General features: G+C 44.1%; 2 protein-coding genes across 9 annotated transcripts in view; one reads left to right on the top strand and one right to left on the bottom strand.

The window, feature by feature from the left end:
* The window catches only part of BEND7 (BEN domain containing 7), a 46,512-nt gene extending 39,366 nt beyond the window's left edge, over positions 1–7,146 (bottom strand). For 3 of the 7 annotated variants that reach the window (XM_042053144.1, XM_042053135.1, XM_042053152.1), the window contains exons 1-2: positions 6,824–7,144; positions 2,943–3,026 (exon numbers count right to left, since the gene is read on the bottom strand). In XM_042053144.1, coding sequence (XP_041909078.1) covers positions 2,943–3,026; positions 6,824–6,884 — 145 coding nt within the window. In that variant the 5' untranslated portion in view covers positions 6,885–7,144. Of the gene's footprint in view, positions 1–2,942; positions 3,027–6,823 lie in introns of all 7 variants that reach the window. The other 4 variants (XM_042053108.1, XM_042053118.1, XM_042053161.1 and 1 more) reach the window with 3 other exon arrangements.
* A 12,011-nt stretch (positions 7,147–19,157) lies between these two features.
* The window catches only part of PRPF18 (pre-mRNA processing factor 18), a 16,100-nt gene continuing 15,515 nt past the window's right edge, over positions 19,158–19,742 (top strand). For both annotated transcript variants that reach the window (XM_042053301.1, XM_042053309.1), the window contains exon 1: positions 19,158–19,263. In XM_042053301.1, the coding sequence (XP_041909235.1) occupies positions 19,198–19,263 (66 nt within the window). In that variant the 5' untranslated portion in view covers positions 19,158–19,197. The remainder of the gene's footprint in view (positions 19,264–19,742) is intronic.

The raw sequence follows: 19,742 nt of genomic DNA on the forward strand, positions 1-19,742 counted from the left end.
CAGTTCCACTTTATATCAGTCGTAAACATCTCTGTTTTGGACATCTCTTCAAAACAAATGCTCCAAGCACACTGTGCATAGCATTCAATTTTATGAAACTATAAAAGTTCTTCACTGTTAATTACACAGACAAATGTCTCATCACACATTTGATTACCAGGATAATATAATTAGTTTTCTACATTAACCTTTCAAACATAGAGCCTGAATTTCAAGTTGAAAGCATTGTAAAAACACTCAGTCTGGAGGTATACTATATTTCCACTTTTTTGTGATGGTAATAAAACATTAAGACTGAAAAAAACCAATATGGTGTATGCAAAAGAATTTTTTTTAATAGACAGTCTAAGTTTATTCATCACTGTCCAGAACACATGGGTGTTCATAGTCCACTCATGGGCTTGTAATACCAACTCTGGGCTAGCAGCCCTGTGACTTAACTGGAAAAACTGAAGTCAGGTTTGTTTTAAATCTCACCCATGTTTGAGGTTTAAGCATTTCACGCTGAGCTGCCTCCTCCACAGGCTGAGCAGTCTCTCCTGGTACCAGATAACTAAGCCCTTTCCTTCAAAACAAAAGACATGCCAGTCCTCATCCACAAAATATAGTAGCCATGTTCCACATTCCCCTGCAATTTTGTAAAGACTGTGGTTAGCATGTCCTTCATCTAGAAGGATGTGACCTCTTGTTTATCGTCTTATCAGAACAAAGGACTGGGGAGAGGACAAGCCCCCACATCTCCCACTCCCAACACCACACCATATGAGAAAACTTCCCAGGCTCTGTTCAGAAAGCACCATCGCAACCATCAGAGGTCATGTCCAGTACCATGTTCTTTTAATTGCACTGAAGCTTCCTCCAATTTCAGCCTACATTTACACAAAGCTGTATTTTGCCCATCTGTGCTGGTGTAAAAAAGACCATCTAGGTTCAACAGGTCTTTCTTGACATTTCATCCTTAATTTATCTGTATGTTAAACAAACAGGATTCTTCTGATTTACTCATTTACTCTAGCAGCTCCCCTCTTCTCAACAGCAGTTTGGAGTTAACCATGCTCAGCTGTGCAACCAAGGCATTTGCACATCCCATTCCCAATAAAGCTTCACTCATTTATAGACGGCCACTAACATTTCACCTTCTCTAAAGGTGATTGTTTCAATGCTGTATCATAGCATTCATTCCATACTAAAGGCTGCATCACACTGAGGTTTCAACTGCTGATCCCAGGGATCACTTAAACCAGAGAAAAAACTTGACTCTAAACCAAAAAGTTGGAATAAACATCCTTCTGAGATAAATTTTGGCATAAAGCAGTGAAATCAAGTGAAGCAGCGATTATACCCTGACTATACCTGATAAGGAAGATCCTTGATGGGATTCACACTCTTAGAGGTTAAATTCTGACTGACTCTTGAAATAGGTGAACTTGAGGGACTTAAATGCCAGAGCACCTTCAGTCACAATGAAGAGCTGGATGCACTAAAAAAGAAAAACCCAAACAAATCTAGGGACAACACAACCAAGCCAAAATCAAGATCAGATGGTCTGACTCACAGCACAAATGTCAAAGCACAGACTTCTGCACATTCTTAGAGCACCTTGCCTGATGCCTAATTCTTGCCGAAGCTTTATCATGACTTAGGCTTGGAAGAGAAAGCATTTCAAGTAAACCTCTGGTGGAGCTCACTCCATCAGGTTTATCAGACTCCACCAAAAGTGCTTACAGAACATGAAATCCAAACACAAAGCACAGCAGCTGTCTTCGCTTCTCCCTAGAAATGGGTGTAGGGAGGAAATACTTGTTCAATATCCTAATGGTGAGAAGCTGAGAAGGGAATTTAACACAGCTCCCACCCCCGTTTTAACGCATCCTCCTGTTCTCTCCCATTTGCTGCTGACCTCTAGGAGAGCATGTGGCACTATGAATTTAGGAGACAAAGCCATTTTGCATGCAGATTGACTTCAGGTGCTGATTCCCACATTCCAATGCTTCTTGCTGGCTCCAGGAGGCAACACACACAGACTACAGAAACCTTCAATCACCCCACAAAAACGTTTAGGCTCCTGATGCTGAAAAGGAGAGGCAGACATCCCCAAATTTCTTGCTGCAAAGGCACCTGCTTTCTCCAAAGCCCGAATAAAGTGTCCACAATCTTTATACAGCTCAAAAAACTGGCCCCTACTTCTTTGAATTTAGCCTGCCAAATCTTTGCCAAGACTTGCTTTATCCAGGTGAGGTCCTGGATGAACTGGAAGGGGCTGGAAGCAGGAAAGGAAGAAGCACTGCATCTGAGGAGTTATACAGGACAAAAAGCACTCAAGAAAGGTAAAGGTTCACTGATAGCCAGTCACTGATATGCTCTAATACATATCAGGCTGCAGACCCTATATTACTTCTCTATTTTCTTTACACATTTTTAACTGTTGATTTAATTTAATTTTGCCATGGCAGGATTAGCAGGCAAGCTCCAGAGGTGAAAGGACATTACATTAAGACAGCACATTAATCCTCTATCCCACCCAAGGCAGAAGCAAAACCAAACAAATAGCAGCTTCCTGGAAATTGAATTTCTGTTATCCAGATGTCAAAGATGTAATACCCCAATTACACAAACTATTGCCAGTGAAGCATGCCAGGGAATATGCAATGTAAATGGGGTGAGCAGAGAGCTGCAAAACTGCAGAGTCAGCATCTGGCTCTCTGAGTGAGTGATAATTAGCACTGTGTGTAGACACTAATAAACATTTATGCTTGAAATTACAACTTTTAGCAGTGTTAATAAAGGATATATTGGCAATTCGTAGAATAAAAGGGTCTTGAAAAGAACGTCATATTAAACAATGGCAGGCGCTTTCTTGTGCTTGCACAGAGGTTTTTTTCCTCCCTAATTGCAAATGGCCACGCAATATTGCTCAGAAATTAATCAACACAAGCACATACCTAAAAAAACTGGTTGTGTTTCTTTGGTCTCCCCATTAACATCATTGCTGTAGTCAGAGATCTTATATATCTCATGATGATAATCTGGAATGAAAAACGATAAAAAAAATTAGAACTCAAGTGATCTGGAAAAAATGAACACTGAACACATCGCTACAGTTTTACTACACAATTTATCAATATATCTGCAGTTTATTTCATGTACATCAAATTAACCACAGAAAATGTGCTCGGTATCAGCACCTCCTAAAAAAACCTTTGCTCACACTGGAGAGACTCAGCTCAAATATTTCACAGATTTTAGGGAATAGCTACGCCTGCCCTAAATTACTGTGTTCATTTTCACAGCAAATTATCCCACCAGATGCCAATTATCTGGCTTCTTGCTTTACAGATGGAAAACAGATTTATAATGAAAACTTTACCCTCCCAGAGACCAAGCAAAACTTTTAAACTTCACCTCAGTAAGGAAGTACATCAAGGCTGTATTGCTCAGCTATCCTGACTCATACTGATGTCACTGGCCTCCCAATTCCAAAGAAAGGAGGATCAGGGACACCTTAGGATATTCACCTATAGAAACTAGCAGTTATCACTAACTGTGATAACCTGAAGAATAACCACTGGCATCTCATATACAGAGATGTTACAGGATATTAAAAAAAAAAAAAAAATCACCACTGAATTTCTATTTCAAATATAAGAATACTTTGCTGTGAAGGTCTCTGTTGTAACCCCAGGCAGGTGTTCAGTAAAACCAGAGCTTTGTTTACATGTGTACACAGAGGGAATAGTAAGTCCAAGGAAAAAAAAAAGGTGTCTAAAGGCAGCTCTCCTGGATGCTATTTCTGACTCTGCTACTGGCACACACTCTGTCCTTCGGCAAATTGCTCAAGACTGAACAATATATTCAGTGTCTTGAAAGAGCCACCTCCCCACCTCACTCTTTCAATGCCCTCCCAGTTCCCAACGCTCTCAGCTACTCCCTCTGTAAACTGGTTTTATGTTTACTGGCCTTACAGAAAATGAGGCACAGATTAACTCATGGAAGGGCACTTTGGGGGATTCACTTAAAAGGTGTAACAGAAGTGGACAGTGGCATAAGCAGCTCCTTCTCCCACAAGCAGCACACCTGCACCTCTGACCAAGCAGCTACAGGATTGGAAAGGTCTCCTGGAAGTCACTTTTTTGTTATGTGCTGTTTATTTGAACAGCACAACTGTCTCGAGGGCACAAGAGGAGGAACAACCCAATAAGTAAACTAAAATCGAGCCTAACACAGCGATGCAATAGAATGAGAAGGACCTGGAAAGAAAATGAGGGGAAAACAAACATGCCACAGAACTGGAGAGGTCAGCGATGAGGTGCTACATGAAGGGCTCTTCTGCTGAGCACACCCAGTGAGTGAAATGGGTAAAGGTGAAGTTTGAGATACGACATCAAGGAAGTAAAAGCTTCTTTCATGAGACTAAACCAGCGGGATTTATGTTGCCTTCCATGATCACTAGCTGTCCTATTGAGCAAAGGGAGTGATGAAGAGGCTTGGTGGGTACCTGATGGCCAGTCAGGGTCAACCTGCCACAGTCTGCACCTTCATCCTCCCAGGGACATTCCAAGATCTGTGGGAGCAAGTACGTGGAAACTAGGCCTTAAATGACTTACGGACTCATGGTCCTTAGATATACAAATTACACATGGTTTCTTCTCTAGCACTTCCCTGTACATCCAGCTGGTCACAATATTCTTCTGGTCTGCAGCTGCTGCCTTAAAGTCGCCACATTGCACCCCAGAGGTGGCTGCGTTTTAGCACAGGAATGGGTTTCCTCTTGATTTGGTCATTATTGATCATTATGATAAGGTGCTCTGAAGTTATTTTTGGGACAGAATAAGCATTGTATGGGCACACATCAATAGCAGATGGTGTTACCAACGAATTCACACAGCATAGCCTTTTCTCTCTGGTTTCTTTCTTCTGCCTTGGATGTCACAGTCCAGGCACTGGAAAAACCGTATCAATTTCACAACAGTAAACACTAAACTGTGACATTACGGAATGACTCCTGCAAGAGGCAAAGGCCAATTACAAGAGACAACTATTTATACATAATTATCTTTCTAATCAACTGTGATAGAAAAGAGTATGAGAGTGCAGACTCACATACAAAACATGATTTTTATCTCCTCCATTCTCAAAGTACAAAGACAATTTTCTCTATAGGATATGCTTTTAGTGTAGCTTTCTATTTGACTTTCTACATCCAAAAAGAGACCCCTGATAAAATATTATTAATAAAGTACCATCATAACTGAATTTACCTAGTAAAATAAGGTTAAATAGATCATCTCACACACTGAGGCATATCTAAACCTGTAAGAAGTGGCAACCGAGACTGGCAAAATAGTCACCTATTTCTGGCATACTCTTTTTACAGGTCCATTAGGATAGAAATAAACAAAGCAAAATTTCAGTTTTGCTCTTCCACGTTTCACTTTCACCACCTCCATGCTCCAGCCCAGTTCTGCACTAACTCAGCCTCCAAGTCAGGAGCATGTTCAGTACCAAAAACCTACAAACCAAACCTGTTCTCTGTAAAAATTGCACCCTTGATAGGTTTGCTAATGGATACAGACCTCCAATACATTTCAGACACATCTGACAGGTCACTGCCCTTCTAGTTTTTAACAGGGAGCATGTTTGATGCCCCAGACCTCTCCACCACGATACAGCAGTCATTATTTACTATTCCCACCGAGTGAGTTTATTTCCATCTTTGAATTTCTTCTCATCGAACATAATTTTGCAGAGCAGTCCTCAGACAGCAAGTCTTGACACTCGTGTGTGTGTCCCCCTTTTCACCACTTCGACATTACACCCAAGCAGTCACCTGCCTTGAACTTAGCATGCAGGACACACACAGCGTTTCATGGAGATATTCCCGTCCAATACTTGGAAACACAAAAGGAGAAACGATCTCAAGTCAAATCTATCAGGGCAAATATATGTCATCAGCCGGAGAAGGGGTAAATCCCCAACCAAAATAAATCCCTAGGGATGGGAAGTCCACCTGTTAAAATACCTACCAGCGGCTGTATCTTTTTTTCCCTTTAATTAAAGAAAACAACAACAAGACTGAAACACAGAGCAGTGCTTCATCCTCGACATGAATCCAAATATTTCTCCCCTCACGATCCCTTTTAAAATATCCTCTTTTCCAAAAGCAAACACACACCGAGCGAACAAGTTACACGCCAGCGGCTCTCCCCTGCCCATGTACAATTAATTACCTGCGTGGATTTTTAATAAAGCAACCTCGATTCAGCTTTTCTTTGAAATACACGGATGTACACAGCCGAGGGGAGGAAAAAAACCACCCCAAATACAATAAATCCACAAGAGTTGAATACCAAGGAGGTCCGTCGCTGCTCAAGTGTCATTATTTTTTGCTCGCTTCCCAATTTTACCTTTTCTCTCCCCCCCCCCCCCCCCTCGCCCAAGCAGGATTTACCACGAAACACGATCCAACTTTATTTTGTGCAAGGTCTGGCTGGAAAAAATAACACGTCCACCTGAGGTGGCGAGGGGGAGGCTTGGGGTGGTGGTTTTGCAACAACACGTAACACACATGCAAAAAATAATTAAAAAAAAAAAAAAAGAGGAAACGGGAAGGGGGTGAAAGAAATTTAAAAAAAAAAAAAAAAAGAAGAAAAAAGGCATGCAATGGTTTCGGGGAGTTCAGGCAGAGGATTGCGGAGTTCAATAACAGAGCCGGGAGGGAGCGGCGGCCCGGGGGCGCCGGCGTTTCATAACGCCCCGCTCCCCCCGGGGCAAAAGTCGGGGCTGCCCCCGGCCAGCGAACAAAGCCCGGTCGCCCTCGCCTTACCTTCGTTGACCAGTTTAAAGCTTTGGGATTTCCTGCTCCTCTTCCTCTGGGCGAACTCCATGGTGCGGGCAGGAAGGAGCGGGGCGGACACAGGACCGAGCTCCGTCCCTCCGATCAGCAACACACGCGGGGGTTGGGAGAGACGGCGGCTCCGGCGGCGAATAAAGGGATCCGGGACAAGTTGGCTCCGGTCTCCCCCCCGCTCCCGCCCCGAACTTTGAGGGAAAGCGGGGTGCGGCGGGGGGAGCCCCGCGGGGGCGATGCCGCCGCCTTCCCCCCCGCCGGCTGCGCGGCCGCGGCCCGGCGGCGAAGGGCGGCCCGCAATGGCTTCGCCGCCGGCGCCGGGACCCCGGTGCCACCTGCTGGGGGAAGGAAGGCGGCGGTTCCGCCGGCCGGGAGCCGCCGCCACCCCCGGGCCGGCCCGCCGCCACTCGGCCCCGCTGAGGGCGAGGGGTTGAGGGGCAGCGCCATTTTGTGTCCCCCTCCCGCCGCCCGCCTCACACACGGGCACCGGCGCTGCCCCCTCAGCCTCGCGGTGCTGCCCGTGGCTCCCCTCAGGGGCTGAGCGGGGGGAACTCCTCGTGTTTAGCGGGACCGAGGCAGGTCCGGCAAGGGAGGGGGTTGAAGTTGGCGTGCGGAAGTGGGTAAACATCAGGAACTGATGGCAACACCTGTTTGTTGCCGTGTTTTACAAGGGATTATCGCAGCGATGTGTCCGCTGGTGTCATGGACCGAGGCCTGGAGGAGAGCGCCGAGCCGCCAGCTGGGCTGAGGGATGTTGAGCTCTGCCAAACCTGGATTGCCTTAGCAAGAGGAAGAGAGTCCCTCAGCCAAAAACTGGATCGCCCTAGCAAGAGGAGGAGAGTCTCGGCTCTCCAGAGAAGCGAGATTTAGGGCGTCTGGCAACCCTCCCGACGGTCACCGTGAGGTTACCGCAGCCGTACGGCTGGCCTAAACACAGCTGAAATTAGTGCTTTGATTTATTCACCACTTGACGCCTTCAGCCACACTTTCAGTTCGCTCACTGTGCTAAATTCACTGCGGGTGGAGTGGGTTTTTTTTGCAGCCGAGGGTGCTTTTGCCTGTTGCCTGTAGAGAAAGGACCCAGGCGTTTACAGTTATGACTACTGATAACTGCAAACACAGCTCCGATCATCATCTTGTGTTTTACAAGTAGTCAGACTGTGTTGTGACAAGGAGAAGAGTATGTGATACTTGCATACGCCTACTTGAACAGATGCAAATGCGGATCTTGCCTTGGTCTCCTCAGAGTACCCAGGAGAATCCCGTTAGCTCCAGTAATATTGACTGACCCTATCACTCGGAATAATGACATAAAATTAGCAGGAGGGAAGCAAATTGAATACTAACAATAGTGATTTGTATCCTAACTGTGTGCAGAGACATAGTCAGACCTGAATTCTTCGGTGCAAGGTTCCATCCAGACACCACACAGAGGGTATACGTGGTTCTGAAAAGCCAAATTGGGAAATAGCCTTAATGGTGAAGCAATATCAGAAAATATGCCTAATGGTAAAATTTATTATATGCTGGAAAATTAAATTCACGAGGGAGGTTATGGAAACCTCACAGATTGGGTAGGGGTGTAATTTTCTATTAAATTGCTAAGTGGAAAATCCCAGAGGCAATCAATATGCTACTTTTGGAATTTTCCTAAACTTCTCTGTAAGACTTTGTGAAAGGAAACTGGGCTAACGTACTATTTAAAATCCTGCATTATATATTTTTGGGAGGATGCTGAAGCAGCAAAGGTAGATGGATGTCATAGGCTGTTTGCTGGATTGTGTGGGTCCAATTAATCTCTAGTACAGTGCAATGAAGTTGGTTCTGATATGCAAAAGCAGTGTGCCTAAATTTTTCATACAAAAAGAGTATTTTCTCTCTTTTTTTTTTCCTTCCCCAAACAGTCTGCTGATTCCTGTCTGCTAACTAACTTTATTTACAAGACTTAGAGCAGAAACTGTTTTGTTTGACTCTCATCCTTCCTGGGACAATAGAAGAATTTTTATAAAGCATAAGGCCCTCATATACTGTTCAGCTCACATGATGGGCTTTTTCCTGCTACAAAAATAAAAACATCTTTTCTGTTTTCCTCTGTTACTCAATTTTGTGAAACATTTTGGGGTATAATTTATGAAAAAGAGATGTGAGTGTTTTATCAGCTGCTCTCATACTCCTTTTAGTTGTTCCTTCCCTGTGCTGATGTTTTTGCTTAAAGGGACACTCGTGGTTTGAAATGACATTTCAGTCTGGGCAATGCAGTTTCCAGTAATGTTTTACAAGAGTTAGCACATCCCCTTTTCCACCAGTATTTCTCATTTTCCTTTTTGTGAATTAGAGAGATCCATCCTTTTCATGCAGAACAAGCCTGATCCTGCAAGCTAACCTAATTGTGGTCATTCAGATGAATAAATCTTGCAATTTTCGTTTCTGAAAGTATGAGCCAGTGTGGATACCACAGCCCCGATCCTGCCATCTCATCTGCATAAAAGTGAATTAGAAACTAGGACAAGGTGACTTTAGGTCAAAGTCTTGTAGCTATCCACACAACACGTAGGAGGATCCAGTAGCTGGAAACAGCTTTCTGTCCTGCACTGCTGGTGTTTCTCAGCTGGGACTTAGAGAAAACTACACAAACTGAAAGGCTCCCATGTACAGGGAGCTGTGAGGCTGCTGTGGGGCATTTTGGGGTGGGCATCCTAAAACTGGACTGGGATCATCTGCTCGTTCGTCACAGGCCACCATTGCATTATTCCAGCTGGAGAAATGCAGAGATGAAAGTCCTCTTTATCCCATTAGAATGGCTGCCTTGTGTCCCCCTAGATAGTCACTGGCTGCACTGCTGTGGCAGCCAAGTGACTTAGGATAAAGTGCACACTGGCTCTGGGGGGCAGACAGCTTTTAATTTCATCTTTTATTTCAGTTTCTGTCTTGGTATCATGTTATTATTATATATTAAGAACCCATTGGTCCTTTTTTCCTGGTGAAAATATGAAAAATTCTGAGCATTTTGTATATATTCATGAATGGTTTCAAAGTATTTCCTCAAACCTTAACTGAGTAATGTGTTTTTCAAAATGCCATGAAATTAGCCAACTAAATGAGGGCTTTATTTTGCAACATGTCCCAAGTCAGTATGATCATCGCTGATTATTTCTTAGTTAACATTGTATTATGCTTCAAGTTACTTGCAAAATATCCTCTCCCCATTCTAATTGATAGTAATTTTTCCAACAATTTTGTGGTGTGTAAAATGCTTTTGTTTTTCATTTGAGATCATGAGCTAACCAATTAAATATAATTAATCTAGTAATATTTCAGTATTAAGAGCAGCAGTGCCCTTCACACAGGATGTCCCAGTCTTTTTCTTTGTTTCCAGGTGTGTCCAGTTCATTACAATATTTTATTATTCAGAAGTAGGATGGTGTAGGACAAAGATGACTAAAGAGTCCTAGAGCTGAGGAGAATTATATGAGTGTATCAGCTTTTCATTTGGAAAAATTATACTGGAGAAAGTCTCATAAACTCAATGATATGATCTGAGGCTTAAAGTCCAATGTCAAGGAATCCATGCGAGGCTGTGTGATGTGGGAAGAGGCTGCTGACTGTCATATTGATAGCACCATGATTACCACTCATCTTGAAGCCTGATGAGGTTCCATGTGGTATTAGGAAGAAGGAGAAGGGTGAAGAGGTAAATTGGAGATCAGGAGTTGCACAGGTGACAGGCTAATAGGTGAGCTATTTTGGTTAGTTATGAGTAATGAATGGCACTGAGGATTTTATGAACTGTAGTAGTGTTTCCAGTGGTGGTTTTGTAGTCATATGACACGTGTGGGCAGTACTCAGCTCCCAAGCTGACAGCAGGCCATGTTGTGCTGTGCTGTCTTACTACAGACCTTCCCTTTCAGCAGGCTCTCAGGCTGGCATATCCGAGGATTGGGTCATTAGAGAGGAAGGTGTCTGGATGTCCTGAAGAATTCTGAAGTCAGGAGTACAGTTTAACTTGTTTTCCAACCCTTAAGTTTTTCCTGTACCATTTGAGTCATAGTCCTTGACATTCATGTCTGTGTCCTTATTCTCTTTTTCCTTTGGAACACAGTTTTGAAATGCCTTCTTGTCCATTCTGCTGCTTGTTAATCTTTCTCATATAAATTTTAAAGCAAAAAATTACAGGACAGACCAATGTTTTCATCTGTTTGCCAGCTCAGGGAGACCAAAACATTCCAGAACTGTTTCAACAATAAAGAATATAACTGAATCTGTGTACACAGTGTTCTTTGTGTGTGCAGTCACAAGCCCTCTGAATATTTCCATATCAGAATGCAAACCCTCTTTTGACTGTAAGGTTGGACTTCTCCCCCCTGCTGTGACTTTATGTGCAGCTTGGACTAAGGCTACAAGGAAGGGCACTATAGTCTTAGAGTCAAAGTTTGATGGTCATCCACTCTGATCCAATACTTGTGGGATAATTGGCTATTAAGGTATTAAGTCTTCCCTAGACAAACCAGTGTTTGGATTTGAATTCTGGGAGGACTGGAGAGGAGACCAAGGTGTCTAAGCAACAGATGTGGTTGAAGGATGAGGAAGAAAAGGTCTCAACAGTGCTCTTTTTTATGAAAGAGAATGTGGAAAGGAAATCTGCCCATATACATGAACATCCTCTGCTTCTCTGCAACATGGAGAAACCATGAACTGCACTAATTTTGCCCTTACAACCCAAGTGCTTCGAGGGAGCTGAGGACAATGTGAGTAGGGCTTGTTATTTTGCCTAGAAATTTGAATTTTTGTGCTATATAAAGAGTAATAGTGCTTATAAATTTTAGTCTGAATGTGTCTTTGCATCGCTACCACCTCTGCCTAAGAGATGAAGTATAAAGCCAGGCTGGTGTCCTCGGAAAGAGCACATTTGAGCTCTGGGTCATCCCAGAGTCAACGTCAATCATGGCAGCCCAAGCACAGCAGTCAGCAGTCCCAGTTCTGATGAATGCTGCAGGCACAAATTGCAGCAAGCTCAGCTCAGGGTCCAGCAGCCCAGTGAGCCCCCTGCTAGGGAGAGTTCCAAGAGGGTCATGCTGCTGATCACACCTCCATTTTTGTATCAGTTTGCTTCAGTCACAGCAGCTGAAGGCAGATGTAAGAGTGCAACGATGCAAACGCTGGAGCTACAGATGGAAAACAAATGCAGCATCAGCTGCAGGAACAAAAGCATTTAACACCATTAGACAGCTCCTTGAAGCTGTGGGATGAACCAGGCAGCAGCCATCCTCCTCTAAGTCCTGACTGAGCCTGATGCGGGGATGTTATGCTGTGCTTCCCAGCCCAGCCTCTCGCCGTTTCCAGCTTGCCACAGGGACCTGCTCTCCGTGTCTCGATTCTGCCTTGATCCTCTTCCGTTTCTCCTGCCACACATTAGTAAATGGACTTGCAGTAAAATCAATGGGAGTTTGAAAACTAAAAGTAATGTGTGCTTTGGTATGCTACTAATCCACTTATTTGGATCCTCTTACTGCTCCTCTGGGCTGCCCTGATCCTCTCTATCAGCCCACCCAGCTGCTCTGATCTGCTCTCTAAACTTCTGCCGTGGCTATATTAGCATCCATGTCAACTCACAGGGCTGCTGCCTTGACGCCATCAATCCCCTCTCCCAATGAGAGTTTCCCTACTAAATTATAATCCCTGTAGCTCAGAATACTGATGCAAGCTAAAATAAATTCATGAAAAGTTGCTGCAGCTCCTACTAAGATGTTATATTTTCCTAAATGTTTTCCAACAGTACTTATATTTCAGACTGGAGAAATAGCTTCAGACGTGTTCATAACCACCTGCCTGCTTTTCAGTTCTAAAAAATGAAATTTCATTGCAAGATACAATGGAGTTCAAAATCTACTCACACATGCACTTTTAAAAGAGAGATTATATGAATTTTAAATCTCTGTCAGGCTGGAGACTGACAACATCTGAAAATGGTGCTTTTATTCAGCAGTAAGATCCATACAGCAGCATTTTCATTAATGTGACCCCCCCTGGATTTACCTTCAGAGATGTGTAGATACTGAAGACTCCATCACCCATTCAATCCCTGACCTCTCTGCTGAGGCAGCCAGTGCACCTGCATGGGCATTTTCTCTGAGATGGACACATCCTGCAGGGATCAGACTGACAACACAGAACTGTGATCATTTAGTAATAACTTTGAGAGATTTCTTGCCTGTGTTGAATAGAAGCTAATGAACTCAGAAGTACAATACTTTATGCTCAACCATTTATCTTCTATACACATTAAAGTGGAAGAAAAATAGATGTTTTTATGTGCTTTTCTACCATCCAACAAGATCTCTTTGCCGTTTTGGGTGGTGGTGTCTGTTAATACAGCTAAAATGTCTCAAACCCAAGGGATGTTAAGCAGAGACCTTGCTTTGGGGAAGGCTGAAGAAAGAGACAATTGTATGGATCTGAAATTCAGTGCATGCAGTTTTACAACCCAGTCTGCATTTGTAGGGCTTAGTCTTGTAACTGCACCTTTCCTGGAAAGATTTTGTTGTTTGGGTATGTGTAGTGCAGACTGATGCTGGGAGTAAGGATGTTCAATGCTTCACATCATTTGCCCTGCACTGCTGGAGGGCTAGAAAGGACAACTACAAAAATACCAACAACAGCAAAAAACCAAAACAACAAAAAAAGGCAGCATGATCATTTTCCTGCAAGATGTGTTGGGTTCTTTAAGAGCCACAAATGGCGACTGCTGTCAAAAAAGTGCAGTCTCCCTAGTGACATCTTGGGACCAATTCATTAGGGACTCTGATGACACAGTGCCATAAGCTGAGCTACGAATACTGTTCCTGAAACAACAGCGTTTTCCTCAGATATCTCACATATCAGCCAGTTTGGCAATAATTAGCTGTTCTTAAATGCAAAGCTTTTAGAAGCAACAATGAGTTTTTACACCACCTCAGTTTTACAGATAATGAAGCTGCTGGGATAGGAAAGACTCGTGCGTCCTATAGACAACCTAAACAGTGCTCACAAATATTCCTTTGTCAAAACCAGAAATAATTAGCAGTCAAACAATTATTTCAAGCATGCTTCTAAAAGCCACACTACCCTTACTGACCAGTAACATCCATATGTATGTCACTACTTTCCTAACTATTTTAACAGTGCATTACAGAGGTGTGTCCTGGCAGACAGGAGTTGCAGGGGTTGACTTGCTATGAGAACTAATCAAGTGATGCTTCAAAAAGCAAAACAAACCAAATTCAAATGCCACCTTCATGATACACAGATGTCATACTCTTTGGAAGACTTACATTTGTTAGAAATGTGGGAACCTTTTTTCTGCTGTTTCTGCCCCCATGAGCTTTCCTTGTCTTTGCCAGTGGGATTTGGACACCTGTAGTGGAGTGCTATCCCCAGTTTCTTCCTCAATCATCCCTCTAGCTGAGTGTTTCTCGATTGTGACCTCCTGGAGACTGCGTGCTGTTTGGAAAGGTGAATAAGAAAGTGAAATCCCAGTATGAGTGGCTTAAATTGACTAAATGGAAGGGATGGGCCCATCCCCAATGTCAGAATTGTAGGGAAGTGCAGTTTGCAATCCTTAGCAGAAATACTAACATGTCTGATAGAACACCTGCAGGTGCTCTGTGGATGTGACAAGCTGGAGGTACCTGTAAGCAAAGTAAATGTGGGGGCAAAGAATGGGGAATTGGGTGGGTTAATCCCTCCCAAAAAGTTAAGGACTGCTTTAATAAAAAAAGAAAAGACTGAGACTGGGTGTGGAGCTCCCTTTTCAAGAAGCAGACATACTTAGTCATGGTGTAAAGGCAATTTTATCCACTGTCCTTTTTGGTATAGTGTTTTGAAGATGAATAAAAGGAACCATGTACTTATCTGAAAAGGGTTTCCAAGAGTCATCAGTGCCCTTGTTACTTGAAATGAGTTCTGCAATCTTGGTCAGCTGCAAGGCATCAGTTCTGCCTCCTGTGTGCAAGTGAAAGCATATGCTGGCTGAACTGGGGGTTTCCCCTGTTTTAATATCAAATAGATAAGTGAAACTGGATGTCCATAAAGATACAACCTGTAAACAAATAAATGTAAACTGAATACATCCACTGAAAGCAGTCAAAATTATTCTGATCCGTTTTACCACTTTGGCAAATAGATGACATCTGGGTTATTTGAGTGAAACTGGGTTATTTGAGCTGCCTTCAATAATCTGTCTGTAGGTTGACAGTTGGCTTGCAGCAGATAAAGCTGAGCAATCACTTAACCAGCAAGAAATTGGAATGAAACACCTCATGTATGTTTTAAGCTTGTATTTCTATTGCTTACAAGGCTCTTATGAATGTTCCAAGATTTTGAATAACTTCTAGATTTCCCTTTCCAGTCTTGATTTCATATTTAATGTTGTGAAGGAAATTATTTCAAAGTAGCTTTGCGGTTAACTCTGTGGGGTTGTTCCAGAGGTCTGTGGAAACCTGGATCTAGGGAAAACATGGGTAACACTATTGCTTCCAGACCCAAGCTCAGTTGCTGGGGGCTCTCAAGACTCTGCAAGTGGTTTTGGGAGAGCTTAAAAGCCTGGCTACTGCCCTGACAGCAAATGTATTTATTAATCACATGAGAGACAGAAATGCAGAGCCATAGTGGTACCAAGCCAGCAGGATTGCCCTGAAAAGCAAAACAGGAGCAGTAGAAAACAAATAGTCAAGCTTTGGATTTATAGCAATGATCTAACTGACTCTAATGAGTAGACTAATGCCATATATGATAAACTGATGATTTGAAATACAGCTTGGAAAAGCACACATTTCACCATGTTAAAAATATCTTACGCGGTGACATCATCTAATGGATCATTGCATGGATGAGGGACTGGCACAGGGAAGGAATTGTCTGCTTTCACAACACAGTTAAACAGTTTCTGCACTCTGAGGGCTGCTCAGAACAATAGTGACTTGGAGAAATCCTTTTGCAGTGTGGAGGAACAGTTTCCATTGTGTGGAACAACTTGAACAAGGACGAGAGCTCATACTGTGTGCTTTCATGTGCACTGTGAGTTTGTGTGGGAAGCAGAGCTCCAGATATCCACCCTAGAGCCAAGGAGCACGTGTGAATGGAGGAAGTCAGAGGATGAGAGATCCATAACGAATCAGGCAGGGACCATAATGAATTGTCAGCATACAGATAGCCTTGGGAACATGTTCTGAGGAACAGAAGAGCTTTGAACAGTGTCCAGCTGAGACGTGACCCAACCATTTCAACAATCCATGTCCCTTGGAAATGCTGCCCTGACCTCGAGGCAAAGAGGAGCCAAACAGTTTTGCCATGCTGGAGATCAGACAGGAAGCAAGACTGGATCTCTTCATGAGGTGTCAGTGAAAGAAAAAATATACCACCTCTTCTTACACATTAGAAGGTTTTGTAATCTCCTCAAAAAGAGAAATCTCAAATGGATGGATGACACCAAAGATTTTTTTCTCCCTTTCTTTCTTCGGAAAGGTATTGGTGAATGTCCTCAGAAAAACAGAGGCAACATAACCACGTTTACATGCATACAGTAACTCTTTTGGGAGATTTCCACTTCTTGTCCATAGGACAAGACAACTGTCTTAATCACAGAGGGGATTTACATTACAAGATGCTTGAGGAGGCAAGAGAGCACAGAATCAGGACTACTGGAAAAAGAGCAGCTGTGGAAAGTTGAGTCATCTGTAGTGAACTTTTAGGCACCTTTTAGAGGTACAGAGTTACTTTCCAACCTTGCCAAAGTTGCTTCACCAACATAAACTAGTCAGCCTCTTCCTTGTCCCTTTTACCCTTCCCTGACACCTTTTTTGTTTTGTTTTTTACAGACTGGGAGATCTTTGGTCTAAGAGTCACCTGACAGTAACTGCATCTTTCTCATGAATAGTGTGTGAGTTGGCTTTCCTCCTTCCTTTTGTACTGTCTCTAACTGAAATATAATGTCTGTCACAGTTTAATCCCAGATGGTGCACAGGTACTCTCTCACTCTCCCCCAGCCACAGAGGGATGTGGGAGAGAATTGGAAGAGTGAAAGTGAGAAGACTTGTGGATTGAGAGAAAGACTGTTCAATGGGACGACAAAGGAAGAAAACAATAATAATAATAACAATAATAATAACAACAACGATGACAACAACAACAACATAATACACAAAACAAGTGATGCACAATGTGATTGCTCACTACCTGCTGAGCGATGTCCAGACAGTTCCCGAGCAGCAGCCCCCAACCAACTTTCCCCCCAGTTTATATACTGAGTGCGATGCCATACAGTACGGAATATCCTTCTGGCCATCTGGGGTCAGCTGTCCTGGCCACCTTGTGTCACCCAGTCTCATTGCTGGCCGGATGTGAGAAGCTGAAAAGTCCTTGACTTAGTATAAACTCTGCTTAGCAACAACTAAAACATCAGTGTGTTATCACTTATTCTCATACTTGATCCAAACCACAGAACTACACCAGGTACTAGGAAGAAAATTAACTGTATCCCTGCTAAAACCAGGCCAATGTCAGACTGGAGCAGGAAATGAAGCAAGGTCTAAGGTTGTGTGTACTCTAGAGTAAATTGAGGGGGCAGCTGGCACTCTGACATAAGCATCTGGATTCATTTACTATAAAGTCCACTACAGGGTATTCCTACGCCTCCTAACTTATGCCCTTACCCAAATGTGGGCACATTCCCCCAGGATTCATACAGAGACATTCTTGGATTCTATCACCATCAGATGTGATATAATTTCCTTTTAGAGAACTATGAAAAGTGTAGGAGGACTGTTCCTGCTTCCTCATTGCAAAGTGATTGCATTCAAGCCTGAGGTAAAGCAGAGCATGACTTCTAAATCCAGAACCCTCCAGCCTGGGGTTAAAGAACCCCTGTAAACCAATGTGCCATTTTCTGCAAGGAAGAGCCATGGCACACAGCTCACGTTATCTAAAGTGGGTGCAAAGCCAGTTGTCATTACAGCTCTCCAAAATAGCTACTGGAGCAATGGAGCTTACAACACAGAAAGGCAAGGAAGAAATCTGTGAGGACCTAAAGGTGAAAAAAAATCTGGGAGGACCTAGGGAGGGAGAAGTTGCTGTGTGCATAGCAAGTGGCAACAGGAGACAGAGGTGCTGCCACCAGCCAGGCTGCTCCTAAACAAAACAGAGGAGCTAAAGGTACAGTGACTTCCACCCTTCAGTATTCTGTGGCCTTCACTTCCAACAAGGTATAAATAGCCCTAATCAACTTAAGCCTAGTGAGAACTGGCTGTTCTTACTCATTCTTCAAAGCATTTTCTGGACCCTTTGGACTTTACAAGCCACAGGGTGGAAATAACTGGAGAAAATCAAGTAAACAAGCAAAACAAGAGATTTCTTGATGTTACCACCTGTGTCACAAATGCTGAGTGCCTGACGACGAAAGTGTTTAGCTCTGGGATGTGCACACTAAGGAGCTCAGTCTCTACCAGCTACCTCAGTCCTCTAGGCCTGAAGAGATACCAGACATCACAGGCATCCCACCCTCCTACATGGCATTTGCACCCTGTGTGGCCGGGCAGTAACCAGCCTCATTGAATCATTTAGGTTTGAAAAGGCCTCTAAAATCATCAAATCCAATCATTAACCCTGCCAAGTCCACCAATAACCATGTCCCCACGTCCCACACCTACACACCTTTCAAATACCTCCCAGGATGGTGACTCCACCACTTTCCTGAGCAGCCTGTCCCAGTGCTTGACAACCCTTTCAAGGAAGAAATTTTACCTAATACCTGAGGCCATGATTTACCTGATATTAGCTGTCATCTACAACTAAGGCCCATTGCATGAGGCACTGTACAAACACACAGTCAGAGAGACTTTTCCCCAAAGAATTTTCAAGCTACACAGAGAAGACAGCTGAATAAATTACACGCAGACTCTCTTTAAAGAATCTGTCAGTAACACCCCTTTGTAAAACCAGCTGTACTAAAACAGGGAAAGACCCCTGTAAATGTCACATTCCACCTCTTTTGCTACATTCCTTGATAGAAAGCATCTATATTTTGTCTCTGTCTCATAATTAGTCATTATACTGTCTGTGTATCACTTTAAATAATCTGCTTCCAACAACAGTATGATATTACGTGGATATTGAAGCAACTTTTCCTCAAATCCAATCTAAACGTCTGCTTGCACAACTTGAGGCCATCTCCTCTCGTCCTGTCCATTTGTCGCTTGGGACTGACAGACACCCCCCCCCCCATCCCGCCGCTCCTCCGACCCACCAGGGGGCGCCCTGCGGCGGCGTGGCCTCCCCGGAAGTGACGGTGTTGTTTTCCTGCGGCACTTCCCGAGGCCGCCATGGACATCCTGAAGCGGGAGATCAGCAGGAAGCGCCAGCAGCTGGAGGAGAAGGAGCTCCTGGGGGTGAGGGCGGCCGGCATGGAGACCAGGAGCCGCCTGGGGTGTGGGCCCGTGGGAGGGCGGCGGAGCTGAGGCGGGAGCGGCCTGGGAGGGGCCGGGGAAGGGGGCGCGGAGCGGCCCAGGGCCGGGTTTCCCAAACACGGGATGAGCCAGGATGGGCTCGATAGAGCCAGGAGGAGTTTGGGGGCGCGGATGCAGCCTGGCTTCAGCCTCGTTGTGTCCCGTGGCCTTTTGGCGGTGGTTTAGTTTGTTTCGGGCACCGAGAGATGGGAAAAGTCAGTGCGATCTTTGGTGAACAGAGTATGGTTTCTGTCCTCCTCACAGCCGCGTTCTGTCCATACCCGGGTAGGGTCTGAGCGGTGCGGATGTGCCTAAAACCCCCATATCCGGGTAGGGTCTGAGCGGTGTGTGTGTCCCTAAAACCCCCATATATTCGGGTAGGGTCTGAGCGGTGTGTGTGTACCTAAAAACCCCATATATGG

This window comes from Corvus kubaryi, unplaced genomic scaffold (genome assembly GCF_017639235.1).
Source record: "Corvus kubaryi isolate FWS band 111438036 unplaced genomic scaffold, C.kubaryi_AGA036_p1.0 135, whole genome shotgun sequence".
Taxonomy (NCBI): domain Eukaryota; kingdom Metazoa; phylum Chordata; class Aves; order Passeriformes; family Corvidae; genus Corvus; species Corvus kubaryi.